The sequence below is a fragment of the Pseudophryne corroboree genome, chromosome 11 (assembly GCF_028390025.1).
Source record: "Pseudophryne corroboree isolate aPseCor3 chromosome 11, aPseCor3.hap2, whole genome shotgun sequence".
In the NCBI taxonomy this organism is placed as follows: domain Eukaryota; kingdom Metazoa; phylum Chordata; class Amphibia; order Anura; family Myobatrachidae; genus Pseudophryne; species Pseudophryne corroboree.
The window spans coordinates 312,500,942-312,520,579 of record NC_086454.1 but is presented as its reverse complement, the minus strand read 5'-3'; the positions used below and the strand labels follow the sequence as shown (position 1 = coordinate 312,520,579).

At 49.4% G+C, this 19,638-nt stretch overlaps 1 protein-coding gene across 2 annotated transcripts in view; it reads left to right on the top strand.

The window, feature by feature from the left end:
- The window catches only part of LOC134969581 (ankyrin and armadillo repeat-containing protein-like), a 101,666-nt gene that overhangs the window by 20,149 nt on the left and 61,879 nt on the right, over window positions 1-19,638 (top strand). For both annotated transcript variants that reach the window (XM_063945631.1, XM_063945630.1), the window contains exon 3: window positions 10,801-10,979. In XM_063945631.1, coding sequence (XP_063801701.1) covers window positions 10,801-10,979 — 179 coding nt within the window. The remainder of the gene's footprint in view (window positions 1-10,800; window positions 10,980-19,638) is intronic.

Genomic DNA, 19,638 nt, shown 5'->3' with positions numbered 1-19,638 from the left:
TACTTCCACACCGAAGAGCTGATTTTTTTGGTATTTTCACCAGGCATGTCAATGGCCCTATTCCTCCCACGGACAACAGGTGTCTCCCCGGGTGCCTGACTTAAACAAACCACCTCACCATCAGAATCCTCCTTGTCAATTTCCTCCCCAGCGCCAGCAACACCCATATCCTCCTCATCCTGGTGTACTTCAACACTGACATCTTCAATCTGACTATCAGGAACTGGACTGCGGGTGCTCCTTCCAGCACTTGCAGGGGGCGTGCAAATGGTGGAAGGCGCATGCTCTTCACGTCCAGTGTTGGGAAGGTCAGGCATCGCAACCGACACAATTGGACTCTCCTTGTGGATTTGGGATTTCGAAGAACGCACAGTTCTTTGCTGTGCTTTTGCCAGCTTGAGTCTTTTCATTTTTCTAGCGAGAGGCTGAGTGCTTCCATCCTCATGTGAAGCTGAACCACTAGCCATGAACATAGGCCAGGGCCTCAGCCGTTCCTTGCCACTCCGTGTGGTAAATGGCATATTGGCAAGTTTACGCTTCTCCTCCGACAATTTTATTTTAGATTTTTGAGTCCTTTTTTTACTGATATTTGGTGTTTTGGATTTTACATGCTCTGTACTATGACATTGGGCATCGGCCTTGGCAGACGACGTTGATGGCATTTCATCGTCTCGGCCATGACTAGTGGCAGCAGCTTCAGCACGAGGTGGAAGTCGATCATGATCTTTCCCTATTTTTGGAACCTCAACATTTTTGTTCTCCATATTTTAATAGGCACAACTAAAAGGCACCTCAGGTAAACAATGGAGATGGATGGATACTAGTATACTTATGGATGACGAGCGACTGCCGACACAGAGGTAGCTACAGCCGTGGACTACCGTACTGTGTCTGCTGCTAGTATAGACTGGATGATAATGAGATAAAATTAAAATATATATATATATATCACACTAGTACTGCAGCCGGACAGGTATATATTATGTAATGACGGACCTGCTGGACACTGTCTGTCAGACTCAGCACTGCAGACTCCTAAAGTAAGCTACTAGTATCAAGAAGATAGAAAAAAAAAACCCACGGGTAGGTGGTATACAATTATGGATGGACGAGCGACTGCCGACACAGAGGTAGCTACAGCCGTGGACTACCGTACTGTGTCTGCTGCTAATATAGACTGGATGATAATGAGATAAAATTAAAATATATATATATATCACACTAGTACTGCAGCCGGACAGGTATATATTATGTAATGACGGACCTGCTGGACACTGTCTGTCAGACTCAGCACTGCAGACTCCTAAAGTAAGCTACTAGTATCAAGAAGATAGAAAAAAAAAAAAAACACGGGTAGGTGGTATACAATTATGGATGGACGAGCGACTGCCGACACAGAGGTAGCTATAGCCGTGGACTACCGTACTGTGTCTGCTGCTAATATAGACTGGATTATAATGAGATAAAATTAAAATATATATATATATCACACTAGTACTGCAGCCGGACAGGTATATATTATGTAATGGCGGACCTGCTGGACACTGTCTGCAGAATGCGTTTATAAAAACACCACACGACGAGTGTTTAACTTTTTCAGGCAGACAATCACAATATACTGGTGGTCAGCAGACAATCACAATACTGGTGGTCAGTGGTCACTGGTCAGTCACACTGGCAGTGGCACTCTGGCAGCAAAAGTGTGCACTGTACTTAAAATATGTACTCTTGCTATAACTGCTCCCCAGTCTCCCCCACAATTAAGCTGTGTGAGCAGTGAGCACTCAGCACAGTCAGATAATGATATACAGTATTACATATGATGCAGCACACTGGGCTGAGCACAGATATGGTATGTGACTGTGTCACACTGTGTATCATTTTTTTTCAGGCAGAGAACGGATTAATTAAACTGGTGGTCACTGGTCACACTATCAGCAGCAAGTAGTACTCCTCCTAATAATATGCTCCCCAAAATTAGTGTCTCTCTCTAGTACTCTAGTCTAAACGGAGAGGACGCCAGCCACGTCCTCTCCCTATCAATCTCAATGCACGTGTGAAAATGGCGGCGACGCGCGGCTCCTTATATAGAATCCGAGTCTCGCGATAAAATCCGAGCCTCGCGAGAATCCGACAGCGGGATGATGACGTTCGGGCGCGCTCGGGTTAACCGAGCAAGGCGGGAAGATCCGGGTCGCTCGGCCCCGTGTAAAAAAACCTGAAGTTCGGGCGGGTTCGGATTCCGAGGAACCGAACCCGCTCATCAGTCTTTAGTCTTTAGGTCGACATGGTTTAGGTCGACAGGTCAAAAAGTTGACATGAGATTCCCGGCTTTTGGAATGAAGACAGTCACAATACCAACAGCGGTGTGCCAACGCACAGCATCCTGATATGCTGACCCTCCCCATTTCCCCCTCTAACCTCCTTCCCTGCAGCCTGACCCTAACAAGGCTATGCCTTGTACATGATTGGTCCTTTAAAATAATGTCCAAGTTCGGCCGGTAACCCGCACAGCCACCAAACTGGGATCTATTACATCCCGCCCCATATACCAAATAGACTTACACATCCATAAATAATAACACCAAATTCTATTAAAACATGGTACTTTATATCCTTTTATAACAGTGGTTCATGGGTCATTTAATTAAGAAAGTCTAACAAATGGTATTCTAAATGGTAAGGAAGCTTATGCCGTTTTTGGATCTTAAATTAATTAGAAAACCAAACATTAACGCTAGTTGTTCCATCACGCCCTGATCTTGTCCTTTTACATATATATTTAGCATTTGCCCAGTTTTGTTAAACATAAGTCATTGGGGTTTACCCTGCAGCTAAGATAAGCTGAAGGCTGCATAAGCCTGAGGCAATATAAGCGATCAACTTTTTGTGATTGGTTGTTAAATGACTAAGCAGTTGCTAGGCAGATCAGTTTCCCAGTTGGGTTTTTTCCTATTGGATTAGAGGGTTGTGCATCAGGATGGAGAGGAGGGTCTCAGTTTAGTATATAAGGGGTGGCCATTTTGCCAGACTTCCTCTTGCCTTCAGTTTTGCCCAGGAAGGATAAGTATCACACTGCTTGTCTTTTCTTTGCTATAGATTTGTGAGTTTTAGTTGCCTTCACTGGGCATTATTTAACAGCCTTATCTCTGTTGCTGTGTGCTTTGATTGTGGTGCAGACTGTCCCCTCACCCTCCTGTCATGCCTCGTCCTCGTCGCTCTGCTCCCCCTCCCAGGCGCCTCGTGGAGGCAGGGAGTGCCCTTCGCTCCCGCTCTCCGAGCGTCGCTCCCCAGAGTGGGCTTTCCCCTGCTGCGGACAGGCGGCGGGGGCGGGCAGTGACAGCCCGCTCCCCTGCCGCACGGAGACGGGCGGCCAGCGGCCGCTCGTCACGTGGTTCCGGGGCGCGCGGCTCGGCCGAGCCGCGCACCCCGGCGCTTGCAGCAGGACGGGCCTCTCCCCGCCCTCCAGCTCCGGTCTCTTCCAGTCCCCCTCCGTCCCCCACCAGCAGCCGCATGGCACAGGGCGCGGGTGCGCGCGACCCGGCTGGGCCGCGTGACCCGGCGCTTCCGGCGGCAAGTTCGTTCACTCACCCTCAGCCTGGCACCGCGGACGGCTCCCTTCCTCCACCCTCGCTCGTGGCTCCCGGCGGCGTCCTGGTGGCACAGGACCGCCGCAGCAGAGCTGCGGGGGGGGAGGTGGGGTTTAATGTGCAGAGTGATATGAGCCCAGGGCAGCGGGTAGCGCCTCCCGCTGTCCCTGGGACAGTTCAGGACAGCACACTGCCAAATTACATCAGGGAGGCCAGCGCACCCCTGATGATTGGTGGCGACGCGGGGCCCCTGGTGTCCGGGACGGGGGACGTGGCGCCGGCTGCCGCCACGCCCGCCCCGGCTGCATCAGCATGGCAGGTTTTCCCCCCGGCATCAGAGCCCTGCTTGGGCGCCCCCTGGGCGTCGGCTGCCCCGCCGCCATGGGCGGCGCCCTCGCTTACAGGGTATCAGTCTCCCCACGCCCTCCACGGTCCTTTGCAATGCGGGTCCACGCAGGCGTCCGTATCGACGGCTTATTTTACGCACGGCGGGGCGCTCGCGGTAACAGCTCAGCAAGGCTACGCGGGGAGCCAGTCCTTCCCCGGGGGGTTTGCGTGGCCTCCGGCCCCAGCATTCCCTTTTGCCGCCAGTATGCCTTCCATGGGTTTCATGACCACGGCCGACACACAGTTTTCCCCGCGTGGGGCCAGCGCGTGCGCCGGCGGGCAGTCCACGTGGTCGGTCGGGGGACCCCGAGTCGCGGTGCCCATGCCGGCCTTTGCGGGCCTGCAGCCAGGACAGGCACCGGGCGGGGGGTATCAGGTGGCACAAGGTTGGCCCCCTCTCCCGGCGCCCCCTCAGTTCCTTCCGGCTTCATACGGAGGGGCAGGAGCAGGCGTCTGCCTGCCGCATGCGGCTTGGCGGCCATCTTACCCCGCGATTTTTGGCGCAGCAAGCGGGTCGGCCTTTACGCAGTCGATCGGGTACACCTCGGCGGGGGCCCCCTCCCTACAGTTGCCGGGCGGCCATCCGCCGCAGAGCGGAGGGGCGGTCCCTCCGCCGCCGCAATTGCGGGCAAGTGTTAATAATGTTCTGGTTCCCCCTGTGCCTGTGGTCCCCTCTTCTTCTCCCTCACAGGTCCCGCCTAGTTCGGGGGCTACAACCGGCATGAGGCGAAGATCACGGACAAGCGGGACGGCGAACGTGGAGGTACGGCCATCAGCGGAGGCGGGTGCAGCGGACGAAGAGGTTCCGGGTCCTTCGAACTCCGGTGAGCTAGATATTTCTTTACACGTTTCAACATGTAGTTCATCGTCTTCCAGCAGCATATCATCCGGCTCTCCGCGGCGCCCGCGTAAATTAGCTAGGCTCATCGCGCGGCGAATGGCTAAGGAGGCGCATAAGGCGGCCGCTCCTGCGCAGGTGGTCCCTTCGGACCCTCCCCGTTTCGGCGAGATGGTGCATTGCGCCAACACGGCGGTTACAAGGGGAGTTCGCAAGCGCATGCGGGAAAAGATCCGCAAGGGGAAGTATGTGGACGTATTCACCCTTACGGAGGAAATGCGGCAGGGTTTTGAGGCAGCCAAGAAACCGGGCGGTATGGGGGAAAATGCGTTCCGCAATTTCCACCAGTGGCTGCGTGGGTTTTTGGTGTTCATGGTTTGCTACACGGAATCCCGTCCCGCGGAGTATGCCAATTTGGTGAAATATTTGTTTTTAGTACACGATATGTACTTAAAATCCAAAGGGTCTGCGTGGCGGGATTACGACGAGAAGTTTCGTCGCAATCAGGATGGCAACCCCATCCTGCCCGCGGGTTTTAAGGACGTTGAGGTGTGGTTGGAGGTCACGCAGCAGGTCAAACCCACCCCAGACGTCACGGCCAAGAAGCACGGGGCGTCCGGGGTGGCAGCTTCCCGATTGACGGGGAAAGGGAAGTGTTTCGCCTACAACGACGGTAAATGCGTCAAAGGAACGAGCTGTCGTTTTCGCCACTCATGCAGGGTGTGCGGATCCAATCACCCGGCCAAGGAATGCACCGCGTCAACAGGCAGTAAGCCTGCCTCTTCCACCGAGGCCGGTGGAATTGGCAAGTAAGGCCTTCTCCCCGATTATAGTTTCCGAGTTGCTGCGCTGGCTTGCGTTATATCCCGATCGGACGGCCGCATCGTTTCTCTCGGAGGGTTTTCAGCAGGGTTTTCGCTTGCCGATTCCGGATTCGGTGTATGTGGTTGCACGCCAGAATTTGAGATCGGCTCGTGAATTCCCGCAGGAGATCCGGCGGAAGGTCGACGGGGAGATTGAGCGAGGGCGCATGGCTGGGCCCTACGCCTTTTCCCCGTTGCCCTCCTTGTGCATTTCCCCAATAGGGGTGGTGCCCAAGAAGGCCATAGGCAAGTTTCGTTTGATACAGCACTTGTCTCACCCGCCGGGGGTGTCGGTCAACGACGCTATCCCGGAAGCCCAATGCAGAGTTCGATATCAATCGTTTGACGACGCGCTGCGCTTAGTGCGGGATGATGGTCCAGGGAGTCTGTTGGCAAAATTGGACGTGGAGTCAGCCTTTCGCCTACTCCCGCTGCACCCAGATTCCTTGCGGTTTCTGGGTTTCAAAATAGGGGGCGAATTCTACGTCGATCGGTGTCTCCCCATGGGCTGTTCTGTATCCTGCGCCTACTTTGAGTGTTTTAGCACATTTTTGCACTGGTGCGTCCAGACCGCCTCCGGGCAACCGGGGGTGGCTCACTATCTGGATGATTTTCTTTTTGTAGGACCCGGGGACAGTTCGGTCTGTGGGGACATTCTCTCGGTGGCCAGGTCGTTATTCTGCGCTTTAGGGGTACCTGTTGCGCAGGATAAGTGCGAGGGTCCTTGCACTTGTCTTAGCTATTTAGGTATCGAGATCGACACGGTGGGGGGGTGCTGTCGCTTGCCCGAGGATAAGGTGCAGAAGCTATTGGGTTTGATTACAGACTGTTTAGGAAAACGCAGGGTTCGGCTTAAGCAGGTGCAGTCCTTGCTTGGCTCTCTCAATTTTGCGTGTCGGATTATCCCCATGGGTAGGATTTTCTGTCGCAGACTTGAGCGGGCCACAGCGGGGACGGTTCGACAGAATCACTCCGTTTACCTGTCCCGCGAGATCAAGGATGATTTGCGGGTTTGGGCCTCTTTCCTGGTGTCCTTCAACAGGGAAGTGTTGTGGCCCGCTCCTTGTTGTTCCAGTGAGCAGCTGCAGTTGTTCACGGATGCTTCAGGCAGTCGGGGTTTCGGAGCGTTCTTTGCTGGCGCGTGGTGCGCTGCGGCCTGGCCGGCATCTTGGGTAACGCGTGGGTTTACCAAGAACCTGCTGCTGCTGGAATTGTTCCCAATCTTAGTGGCGCTGGAGTTATGGGCCGGACAGTTCGCAAATAGGGACATTTTGTTTCTTTGCGACAACCTAGGGGTAGTGCATGCGATAAATAATCAGCGTTCATCATCGCCGCAGGCCCTGCGATTACTAAGGCATTTAGTGCTAGTTTGTTTACAGCGTAATATTAATTTTAGGGCTCGCCACGTTCCCGGAGTTGACAATGGAATTGCGGATGCATTGTCCCGGTTCCAGTTTGACAAATTCAGGACGTTGGTTCCGGGAGCGGAGGCAGAGGGGTTACAGTGCCCACCTTCTGTCTGGCAGATGGTCGAAGCGGTTTAACGGCGTTGGCCAGGTGTGCACTGGCTCCCTCCACGCTACGTGCGTACGATGCTGCATGGCGGGATTGGTCAGCCTTTCAGAGTAGGTACGGGGTAGCAGGTGAGTCCTCGGCCGACGCCCTGTTGACCTTTGTTTGGGAGCATTACCAAAACGGTAGGTCAAAAGCGGCCATGGCTACTGCCCTTGCGGGCATCGCCTTTCACTCGCGACTCCACGGGACAACGGACCCCACGGGGTCGTTTGTCCTTTCCAGAGCGCTGAAAGGTTGGGCTAGGTTGCACCCGGCGCCCGCGGATTCACGTAGGCCTATAACGTTGCAGCTGCTAGCGGACTTGCTGCATGTGCTACCTCGGATTGCGTCCTCGGAATTTGAGGTGGCTTTGTTTAGTAGCGCGTATGCCCTGGCCTTTTTCGGGGCGTTTCGGGTGAGCGAGCTAGTGGCGAGCAGCAAGGCGTCCCGGGAATCGGGTCTGCTCTATGAGAATGTGCGCTTGCAGGAGGGCCTGTTGCTCTGTAGGATTGTGCGATCCAAGACAGATCAAACAGGTCGGGGTCGCTGGTTGTCCTTGGAGGCTCAGGAGGGTATGGGCGTTTGCCCGCTGCGGCTGACGCAAGAGTATGTGCGGTTAAGACCTCCGGGGGGCAACCAGTTGCTGGTACACGCGCAGTCGGACCCTCTGACGAAGTTTCAGTTTTCATCGGTGTTTAAGAAATGTTTAACGGCGTTGGGCTTGCAGGAGGCGGACTTCGGTACTCATTCCTTTCGGATTGGGGCGGCTACCCATGCGGCAGCCGCTGGTTCATCACCAGCGGCTATTCGGGAGTTGGGTCGCTGGAAGTCGGCCTCCTATAAGTCCTACGTCCGTATAGATAAGTTATAAGTGCGCCGGTTGCGCTAACCCAAAAACGTGTTTACTCGTCGGTTTTTGAACGCTTACCGTTCAGGAATCGAGGGTGTGAAGCGAATTTTTAAAAATTTTTCCTCCAAGGGGGCCTAATTTCAATTGGCTGTTCTACCAAGGTCCACGGGAGGTTTTTTGAGTTTTCTCCTTCACTTGGGTTTAATTGGTTTACGTTGTGTTTCAGTTACAGATTATGTGCATAATCTGACATTAGGATATTTTCTTTTACAGCTGTCATCAATTTTGGAGACCACATATGGATGGTTGGTCATTCATACGTTTTTTGGGCAGAGAAACATCCCATGGCGGCTAGGGCGAATGAGATTTTGGGTCCAGGCAGTTTAGATGGCTAGGTGTTAGGGGCATGTTATGGGGTGATTTGTTGCGCGTCCTGTTTGCACGGGAGCGCCGCTGGGGTCGCCCCAGTTGTATTATCATCCATCTGGGTGGTAATGATCTGGGCCGAGTGAAAGGCATAGACTTGATTTTGTCTATAAAGGCGGATGTAGTGGCTATACGTTGTCACTGGCCTGGGGTATGCATTGTCTGGTCGGAAATGGTGCCCCGTTTCCATTGGCGTGGTGCGGTGCGTTTCTCGGCGCTGGAGAAAGCACGCAAAAAGGTGAACTCGACAGTGTCTCTGTTTGTCAAGGCCATAGGCGGAGTGGCAATTAAGCATCCTCTGCTGGTGCTGCGGAACAGACAGTTCTATAGAGACGATGGGGTTCACCTTTCTCCGGAAGGAGTGCAGTTTTTTCTGGAAGATATTTTCGGTCTTTTTCGGTAGAGCTAGTTTGTTTCTGGTTGGTTAAGTTTCTGTTTGCGGATGGCGGTGGCGGTTTGGTAAACCTTGGTGGCGGGAAATCGCTGCCAACCAGCTGTCACACAGGCATAAGTGGTCATTGTGGGGCTCCCTCTTTAAATGGACGGCAGGTGTGTCCTTTTCTTGCGGTTGGACATTTAGACGTTCCCCTGCGGGAACCGAACGTTTGCCAGAGAAAGAGGGGTAAGGCCAGCACAATGCGGGTTATGCGGGAAGGAGGCGGGGTATGTGTACTCCCCTCCTTGGTTTGGTGGTTTCCATCTAGGTGACGGGTGCTGGTGGTTTTGGCAGCGGTTTTCTGTTTTTGCCATCCTCCAAACTAGAGTTAATTATATATTCAATTTCAATTCTAATTCGGCCTCAATTATTAGTTTAAAGAGTTGGTCAGCGATTAATAAACATCGTCTGACCTTTAACTCCAGCTACTGTGTCCGTGTCTTTATTTCAGTGTGTGGTGTGGTTTTATTTAGTGATAAGCTAGCTTAAATACAAGGTTTATGTAATCACAATAAAGTTATGAGCGGCTTAGATAAGCTGAAGGCTGCATAAGCCTGAGGCAATATAAGCGATCAACTTTTTGTGATTGGTTGTTAAATGACTAAGCAGTTGCTAGGCAGATCAGTTTCCCAGTTGGGTTTTTTCCTATTGGATTAGAGGGTTGTGCATCAGGATGGAGAGGAGGGTCTCAGTTTAGTATATAAGGGGTGGCCATTTTGCCAGACTTCCTCTTGCCTTCAGTTTTGCCCGCCCGCCCTCCCAGAATGCGGATAGGTCTTGTTTTGCTGTGGGCTATTGAAAGCCAGATTGGCGGGAAATCGCTGCCAACCAGCTGTCACACAGGCATAAGTGGTCATTGTGGGGCTCCCTCTTTAAATGGACGGCAGGTGTGTCCTTTTCTTGCGGTTGGACATTTAGACGTTCCCCTGCGGGAACCGAACGTTTGCCAGAGAAAGAGGGGTAAGGCCAGCACAATGCGGGTTATGCGGGAAGGAGGCGGGGTATGTGTACTCCCCTCCTTGGTTTGGTGGTTTCCATCTAGGTGACGGGTGCTGGTGGTTTTGGCAGCGGTTTTCTGTTTTTGCCATCCTCCAAACTAGAGTTAATTATATATTCAATTTCAATTCTAATTCGGCCTCAATTATTAGTTTAAAGAGTTGGTCAGCGATTAATAAACATCGTCTGACCTTTAACTCCAGCTACTGTGTCCGTGTCTTTATTTCAGTGTGTGGTGTGGTTTTATTTAGTGATAAGCTAGCTTAAATACAAGGTTTATGTAATCACAATAAAGTTATGAGCGGCTTATTGATCACGTCGTGCTCAATTAAACTGCCTTTTCCCTATGCGCGGTAATCACTGGGTTAATACTCGCTAACCCACTGATTCTGCGTAAACTTTGGAATCAATGTTTTTTTTCCCCACGCAGTAAATGCGGAACCTGCATTTTATTGATGATTTTTCCTCACAGCTCTTGAGGCTGCGAGAAAATATCCTGTCCATGGTAATTCGAGAAGGGTTCCCGTAGCCTATTGAATTGTGCAGCGACAACAATTAACTATAATTGAATATGTCCCATTATGTTTTGTAGAATTAATTATTTTAAGATAGACATTATTTCTAGTGCCAATTTATCATTATTCCATTTTTTTTATTTTGGAATCTCTTTATTTGGCAAGAAACTTATTCCAATTTTATAGAATAGCTTCAAATGTTCTTTCAATGTGTGGAAGCCTTTACATGACTAATACAAGAAATTATCCTTTGTATTTGGGGCAAATTAGATTTCGGTATTTACCTAGGTAGGTGCTGAATCACAGACAGAAAGAGGATCTATGACTCATTTGATTATTTCCCAGACTTGTAGATGGAAATTCTGATGCACAGAAGAGGATTATTGAGTCAAAAATCTTCTCTCCCCTCGTACAACTGTTCAAGAGAAGCAAAACGCAGCTCACACAGGAGACCATTGGCACCACATTGTGGGTTCTGGCTGGATCGGATACAGAGACCCAGAGAATGGTGGCAGCCAGAATTGGTCAGTATCAGGTGACAGATTTGTGTGTAGAACTGTACTTGTCTCATTGCCGGGCGCCAAGGGTCTGGGTGTTACATTTCTGCTCCAAGAATGGGATATTAAGTACAGAATTGCAATACAAATAACTTTTAACTTCTCTGTGGTGTCACCTGTCACATACTGTAGTTTAAGAATTACAAAACACTTAACACAATAATTACATAGACTTGTAGTGATGGCGTCTGTGCACTACAGGGGAGATATACTGTACGTCGCTCTCATTGTTATCTTTTAAATGGCAGTGAATTGTATGAGAATATGTACTACATGGAGAAAATAATCTGTTATCCATTTTAATGATAAGTGTTGGTAGAAGTTACCATAATTGCCCTTATCAGAGATAATGTTTCTTCCCCTATGTAACTCTTACGGGTATACTTACTAAAGTGCAGGGTTATAGAAGTGGAGATGTTACCCATAGCAACCAATTAGATTCTACTTATCATTTATCTAGTGGTTTCTAGAAGATAATAGCTAGAATCGTATTGATTGGTTGCCATGGAAACATCTCCACTTCTATAAACCTGCACTTTAGTAAATAAGCAGTATTTTTCAAATATGTTTAGTACTACCTAACCACATGTGAAAGATATCGGGCTCACAATTAAAATTTAGCAATTAACACAACCTTTCGAAGAAAGGGATCTAGTAGTGCATATACCTCAAGGATAAAAAGTATACTTTTGCAGCTCCTAATAGACAATCTGGATGTCAGTTAAACAGAAAAACACATTGATGCTGTATGAACCAATGATAAGGAGCGCTAGAATCAGTAAATATTCCCTAGAGTCTTTGGCTTCCTGTATGAGTGTGACGGCAGCCTGACATTCCTACTATGTGCTGCTGGGGACCCTGCTCCTTACACTATATAACTATCAGTCTGTGGCTTCCTGTATCAGTGTGGCAGCAGCCTGACATCACTACTATGTGCTGCTGGGGACCCTGCTTCTTGTAACTTAATATATACCTCAGTCTGTGGCTTCCTGTATCAGTGTGACAGCAGCCTGACATCCCTACTCTGTGCTGCTGGAGACCCTGCTCCTTCCACTATATAACTCTCAGTCTGTGGCTTCCTATATCAGTGTGACAGCAGCCTGACATCACTACTCTGTGCTGCTGGGGATCCTGCTCCTTGTAACTTAATATATACCTCAGTCTGTGGCTTCCTGTATCAGTGTGACAGCAGCCTGACATCCCTACTCTGTGCTGCTGGAGACCCTGCTCCTTCCACTATATAACTGTCAGTCTGTGGCTTCCTGTATCAGTGTGACAACAGCCTGACATCACTACTCTGTGCTGCTGGGAACCCTGCTCCTTCCACTATATAACTCTCAGTCTGTGGCTTCCTGTATCAGTGTGCCAGCAGCCTGATATCACTACTCTGTGCTGCTGGGGACCCTGCTCCTTCCACTATATAACTCTCAGTCTGTGGCTTCCTGTATCAGTGTGACAGGAGTCTGACACCCCTACTCTGTGCTGCTGGGAACCCTGCGTCTTTCACTATATAACTTTCAGTCTGTAGCTTCCTGTATCAGCGCGTCAGGGTCCTGACCTCACAACTCTGTGCTGCTGGGGACCCTGCTCCTTCCACTATATAACTCTCAGTCTGTGGCTTCCTGTATCAGCGTGACAGGGGCCTAACCTCACAACTCTGTGCTCCTGGAGACCCTGCTCCTTCCACTACTCTCAGTCTGTGGCTTCCTGTATCCAGAGCCGGCCATAACCAATATGTAGCCCTAGGCAAGATTTTGGCTGGTGCCCCCTAGTACTGCCACTAGTGCCGCCTCTGACCCTGCAACCCCTTTCCCAGCATCATCACACCTCACCCATAGCAGTCCTCATTTTGATGCTCCTACCCCCTATATTTTAAATAGGAACAGTGTGCACATTCGGCGCACAGCCCAAAAAGGTGTGTTTTTACTGGCCAGGGGCATAACAATACAATAGTACCCACAATTCAATACACAGTATTGCAACTATTCACAATTTATCATGTGATAGTGTCCCTAATTCATGTTCCATCACACAGTAGTACCACTTTACCTTATATATGTTACTCCTCACGGTAGTGCTCCTTATTCACATTACATCACATTGAATTGCTTCTTATTCACATTACACCATACCATATTGCTCTTTATTCACATTAGACCACACAGTAGTGCCTTTTTTAAACATTATACCACACAGTAGAGCACCTTATACATATAATGAAACACATTTAGTATAGCATTTATACACATAATACCATAGTAAAGCCCCTTACACATATGACACACATTATTAATGTCCTTATAAACATAATGCACCTTACACATTATGACAACCTTTATTAATGCCCTTATACACATAATGTCCCTTACTGCCGCACATTATTAATGACCTCATACACATAATGTCTCTTACACATGTGCCACAAATTATTAATGATCTTATACACATAATGACACACATAATGTCCCTTACACATATGCCGCACATTATTAGTACCCTTATACACATAATGACACACATAGTGCCCCTTACACATTTGCCGCACATTATTAATGCATTTATACACATGACTCGCATAATGCCCCTTACATGTATGCCGAACACTACTGCACAACCAACCCACTCGCACACAGCACTCACATGGCTAACACTGTGACCTCTGCCTCTGCTTGGATACAGATGTGTCCTCATACATCTTGCCTCAATACGCCATGCAGCAGGAAATGCTTGGCGTGAGTCAGCTGGCAGCTCTGCTAACGTCGGGCGCCTTTTTTTTATGAAAATGCATCTTATTTGCATTGCTATATGACTAGGATGCACAAGCAGCTTCTGCTGATTAAAATGATCTGCAGCATGCCTATATTCTGTGTGTGGCTGTATCTGCATACAAAAAGCTACACACAGAATATAGGCATGTTGCATATCATTTTAATCAGCAGAATCTGCCTGTGCCTCTAGGCATACCAAATGCCCTAGGCAATTGCCTAGTTTGCCTATGCCTAGGGCCGGCTCTGCCTGTATCAGTGTGACAGGGGCCCGACTTCCCTACTCTGTGCTGCTGGGCACCTTGCTCCATCCACTATATAACTCTCAGTCTGTGGCTTTCTGTATTAGTGTGACAGGAGCCTGACACCCCTACTCTGTGCTGCTGGAGACCCTGCTCCTTCCACTATATAACTCTCCGTCTGTGGCTTTCTGTATTAGTGTGACAGGAGCCTGACACCCCTACTCTGTGCTGCTGGGGACCCTGCTCCTTCCACTATATAACTCTCCGTCTGTGGCTTTCTGTATTAGTGTGACAGGAGCCTGACACCCCTACTCTGTGCTGCTGGGAACCCTACTCCTTCCAATATATAACTCTCAGTCTGTGGCTTCCTGTATCAGTGTGACAGCAGCCTGAAATCACTACTCTGTGCTGCTGGGAACCCTGCACCTTCCACTGCATAACTTTCAATCTGTGGCTTCCCACTGCCTCCATATTACATTTATCCTTAAAAATAATTTTCATGCAAAAAATGCCTTCTACAGTATGTGTTCTTAAAATAGATTTAGATAAGGTGGTAGGAAAAAATAAGATTTTACTTACCGATAAATCTATTTCTCGTAGTCCGTAGTGGATGCTGGGACTCCGTAAGGACCATGGGGATATAGCGGCTCCGCAGGAGACAGGGCACAATAATAAAAGCTTTAGGATCAGGTGGTGTGCACTGGCTCCTCCCCCTATGACCCTCCTCCAAGCCTCAGTTAGGATACTGTGCCCGGACGAGCGTGCATAATAAGGAAGGATATTGAATCCCGGGTAAGACTCATACCAGCCACACCAATCACACCGTACAACCTGTGATCTGAACCCAGTTAACAGTATGATAACAACGAAGGAGCCTCTGAAAAGACGGCTCACAACAAGAATAACCCGATTTTTGTAACAATAACTATGTACAAGTATTGCAGACAATCCGCACTTGGGATGGGCGCCCAGCATCCACTACGGACTACGAGAAATAGATTTATCGGTAAGTAAAATCTTATTTTCTCTGACGTCCTAGTGGATGCTGGGACTCCGTAAGGACCATGGGGATTATACCAAAGCTCCCAAACGGGCGGGAGAGTGCGGATGACCCTGCAGCACCGAATGAGAGAACTTCATGTCCTCCTCAGCCAGGGTATCAAATTTGTAGAATTTAGCAAACGTGTTTGCCCCTGACCAAGTAACTGCTCGGCAAAGTTGTAAAGCCGAGACCCCTCGGGCAGTCGCCCAAGATGAGCCCCCTTCCTTTTGGAATGGGCTTTTACAGATTTTGGCTGTGGCAGGCCTGCCACAGAATGTGTAAACTAGTGATGAGCGAGGTTCGGTTTTACTCGGTTTTACTCGGTTCTCAAAACGGCATCTTATTGGCTATCCAAAACACGTGACATCCGTGAGCCAATAAGATGCTGTTTTGAGAACCGAGTAAAACCGAGTAAAACCGAGTAAAACCGAATCCGCTCATCACTAGTGTAAACTGAATTGTATTACAAATCCAGCGAGCAATCGTCTGCTTAGAAGCAGGAGCACCCATCTTGTTGGGTGCATACAGGCTAAACAGCGAGTCAGATTTTCTGACTCCAGCCGTCCTGGAAACATATTTTTCAGGGCCCTGACAACGTCAATTAACTTGGAGTCCTCCAAGTCCCTAGTACCCGCAGGTACCACAATAGGTTGGTTCATGTGAAAAACAGAAAACACCTTAAGGAGAAATTGAGGACGAGTCCTCAATTCTGCCCTGTCAGAATGAAAAATTAAGTAAGGGCTTTATATATGATAAAGCCGCCAATTCTGACACACGCCTGGCTGAAGCCAGGGCTAATAGCATCGTCACCTTCCATGTGAGATATTTTAAGTCCACAGTGGTGAGTGGTTCAAACCAATGTGACTTTAGGAAACTCAAAACAACATTGAGATCCCAAGATGCCACTGGGGCACAAAAGGAGGCTGTATATGCAGTACCCCTTTTACAAACATCTGAACGTCAGGCACTAAAGCCAGTTCTTTCTGGAAGAAATTCGACAGGGCCGAAATTTGAACCTTAATGGACCCTAATTTTAGGCCCATAGACAGTCCTGTTTTCAGGAAATGTAGGAAACGACCCAGTTGGAATTCCTCTGTAGGGGCCTTCTTGGCCTCACACCACGCAACATATCTTCACCAAATGCGGTGAAAATGTTTTGCGGTTACATCCTTCCTGTCTTCGACCAGGGTAGGGATGACTTCATCTGGAATGCCCTTTCAGGATCCGGCGTTCAACCGCCATGCCGTCAAACGCGGCCGCGGTAAGTCTTGGAACAGACAAGGCCCCTGCTGGAGCAGGTCCTTTCTTAAAGGTAGAGGCCACGGGTCTTCCGTGAACATCTCTTGAAGTTTCGGGTACCAAGTCCTTCTTGGCCAATCCGGAACCACGAGTATCGTTCTTACTCATCTCCCTCTTATGATTCTCAGTACTTTTGGTATGAGAGGCACAGTGTTACCAGAGCGTCCACCGCTATTGCCTGAGGGTCCCTTGACCTGGCGCAACATCTGTCTAGTTTTTTGTTCAGGCGGGACGCCATCATGTCCACCTTTGGTTTTTCCCAACGGTTTACAATCATGTGGAAGACTTCCCGATGAAGTCCCCACTCTCCCGGGTGGAGGTCATGCCTGCTGAGGAAGTCTGCTTCCCAGTTTTCCACTCCCGGAATGAACACTGCTGAGAGTGTTATCACATGATTTCTCGCCCAGCGAAGAATCCTTGTAGTTTCTGCCATTTCCCTCCTGCTTCTTGTGCCGCCCTGTCTGTTTACGTGGGCGACTGCCGTGATGTTGTCCCACTGGATCAATACCGGCTGACCTTGAAGCAGAGGTCTTGCTAAGCTTAGAGCATTGTAAATTGCCCTTAGCTCCAGTATATTTATGTTGAGAGAAGTCTCCAGACTTGATCACACTCTCTGGAAATTTTTTCCTTGTGTGACTGCTCCCCAGCCACTCAGGCTGGCATCCGTGGTCACCAGGACCCAGTCCTGAATGCCGAATCTGCGGCCCTTTCATAGATGAGCACTCTGCAGCCACCGCAGAAGAAACACCCTTGTCCTTGGAGACAGGGTTATCCGCTGATGCATCTGAAGATGCGATCCGGACCATTTTTCCAGCAGATCCCACGGAAAGGTTCTTGCGTGAAATCTACCGAATGGGATCTTTTGTAAGAAACCACCATTTTTCACAGGATCCTTGTGCAATGATGCACTGATACTTTTCCTGGTTTTAGGAGGTTCCTGACTAGCTCGGATAACTCCCTGGCTTTCTTCTCCGGGATAAAACATCCTTTTCTGGACTGTGTCCAGAATCATCCCTAGGAACAGTAGACGTGTCGTCGGAAAAAACTGTGATTTTGGAATATTTAGAATCCACTCGTGCTGTCGTAGAACTACTTAAGATAGTGCTACTCCGACCTCCAACTGTTCTCTGGACCTTGCCCTTATCAGGAAAGCGTCCATATTTCTTTTAAGAAGAATCATCATTTCGGCCATTACCTTGGTAAAGACCCGGGGTGCCGTGGACAATCCAAACTGCAGCGTCTGAACTGATAGTGACAGTTCTGTACCACGAACCTGAGGTACCCTTGGTGAGAAGGCAAATTTGGACATGTAGGTAAGCGTCCCTGATATCCAGTGACACCATATCGTCCCCTTCTTCCTGGTTCGCTATCACTACTCTGAGTGACTCCATCTTGATTTGAACGCTTGTATGTAAGTGTTCAAATATTTCAGATCTCACCGAGCCGTCTGGCTTCAGTACCACAATATAGTGTGGAATAATACCCCTTCCCTTGTTGTAGAAGGGGTACTTTGATTATCACCTGCTGGGAATACAGCCTGTGAATTGTTCCCAATACTGCCTCCCTGTCGGAGGGAGACGTTGGTAAAGCAGACTTCGGGAACTTGTGAGGGGGAGACGTCTCGAATTTCCAATGTACACCTGGGATACTACGTGTAGGATCCAGGAGTCCACTTGTGAGTGAGCCCCCTGCGTGCTGAAACTCTTGAGATGACCCCCTACCGCACCTGAGTCCGCTTGTACGGCCCCAGCGTCATGCTGCGGACTTGGCAGAAGCTGTGGAGGGCTTCTGTTCCTGGGAATGGGCTGCCTGCTGCAGTCTTCTTCCCTTTCCTCTACCCCTGGGCAGATATGACTGGCCCTTTTGCCCGCCTGCCCTTATGGGGACGAAAGGACTGAGACTGAAAAGACTGTGTCCTTTTCTGCTGAGATGTGACTTGGGGTAACAAAAGGTGGATTTTTCAGCTGTTGCCATGGCCACCAGGTCCGATGGACCGCCCCTTTATACGGCAATACTTCCATGTGCCGTCTGGAATCTGCATCACCTGACCACTGTCGTGTCTTCGTCTGGCAGATATGGACATCACATTTACTCTTGATGCCAGAATGCAAATATCCCTCTGCGCATCTCGCATATATAGAAATGCATCTATAGTCAATAATGTCAAGGGTATCAATATTTTCAGTCAGGAAATCCGACCAAGCCCCCTCAGCTCTGCACATCCAGGCTGAGGCGATTGCTGGTCGTAGTATAACACTAGTATGTGTGTATATACTTTTAGGATATTTTTCAGCTTCCTATCAGCTGGCTCCTTGAGGGCTGCCGTATCTGGAGACGGTAACGCCCCTTGTTTTTATAAGCGTGTGAGCGCCTTATCCACCCTAAGGTGTGTTTCCCAACTCGCCCTAACTTCTGGCGGGAAAGGGTATACCGCCAATAATTTTCTATCGGAGGAAACCCACGTATCATCACACACTTCATTTAATTTATCTGATTCAGGAAAAACTACAAGTAGTTTATTCACACCCTACATAATACCCTTATTTGTGGTACTTGTAGTATCAGAAATATGTAACACCTCCTTCATTGCCCTTAACATGAAACGTGTGGCCCTAAAGGAAAATACGTTTGTTTCTTCACCGTCGACACTGGAGTCAGTGTCCGTGTCTGTGTCTGTGTCGACCGACTGAGGTAAATGGGCGTTTTTACAAGCCCCTGACGGTGTCTGAGACGCCTGGACAGGTACTAATTTGTTTGCCGGCCGTCTCATGTCGTCAACCGACCTTGCAGCGTGTTGACATTATCACGTAATTCCTAAATAAGCCATCCATTCCAGTGTCGACTCCCTAGAGAGTGACATCACCAATACAGGCAATTTGCTCCGCCTCCTCACCAACATCGTCCTCCTACATGTCGACACACACGTACCGACACACATCACACACACAGGGAATGCTCTGATAGAGGACAGGACCCCACTAGCCCTTTGGGGAGACAGAGGGAGAGTTTGCCAGCACACACCAAAAACGCTATAATTATACAGGGACAACCCCTTATACAAGTGTTTTCCCTTATAGCATTTTTATATATGTAATCATATCGCCAAATAAGTGCCCCCCCTCTCTGTTTTAACCCTGTTTCTGTAGTGCAGTGCAGGGGAGAGCCTGGGAGCCTTCCTCACAGCAGAGCTGAGCAGGAAAATGGCGCCATGTGCTGAGGAGAATAGGCCCCGCCCCCTTTTCGGCGGGCTCTTCTCCCGGAGTTTGTGAGATCTGGCA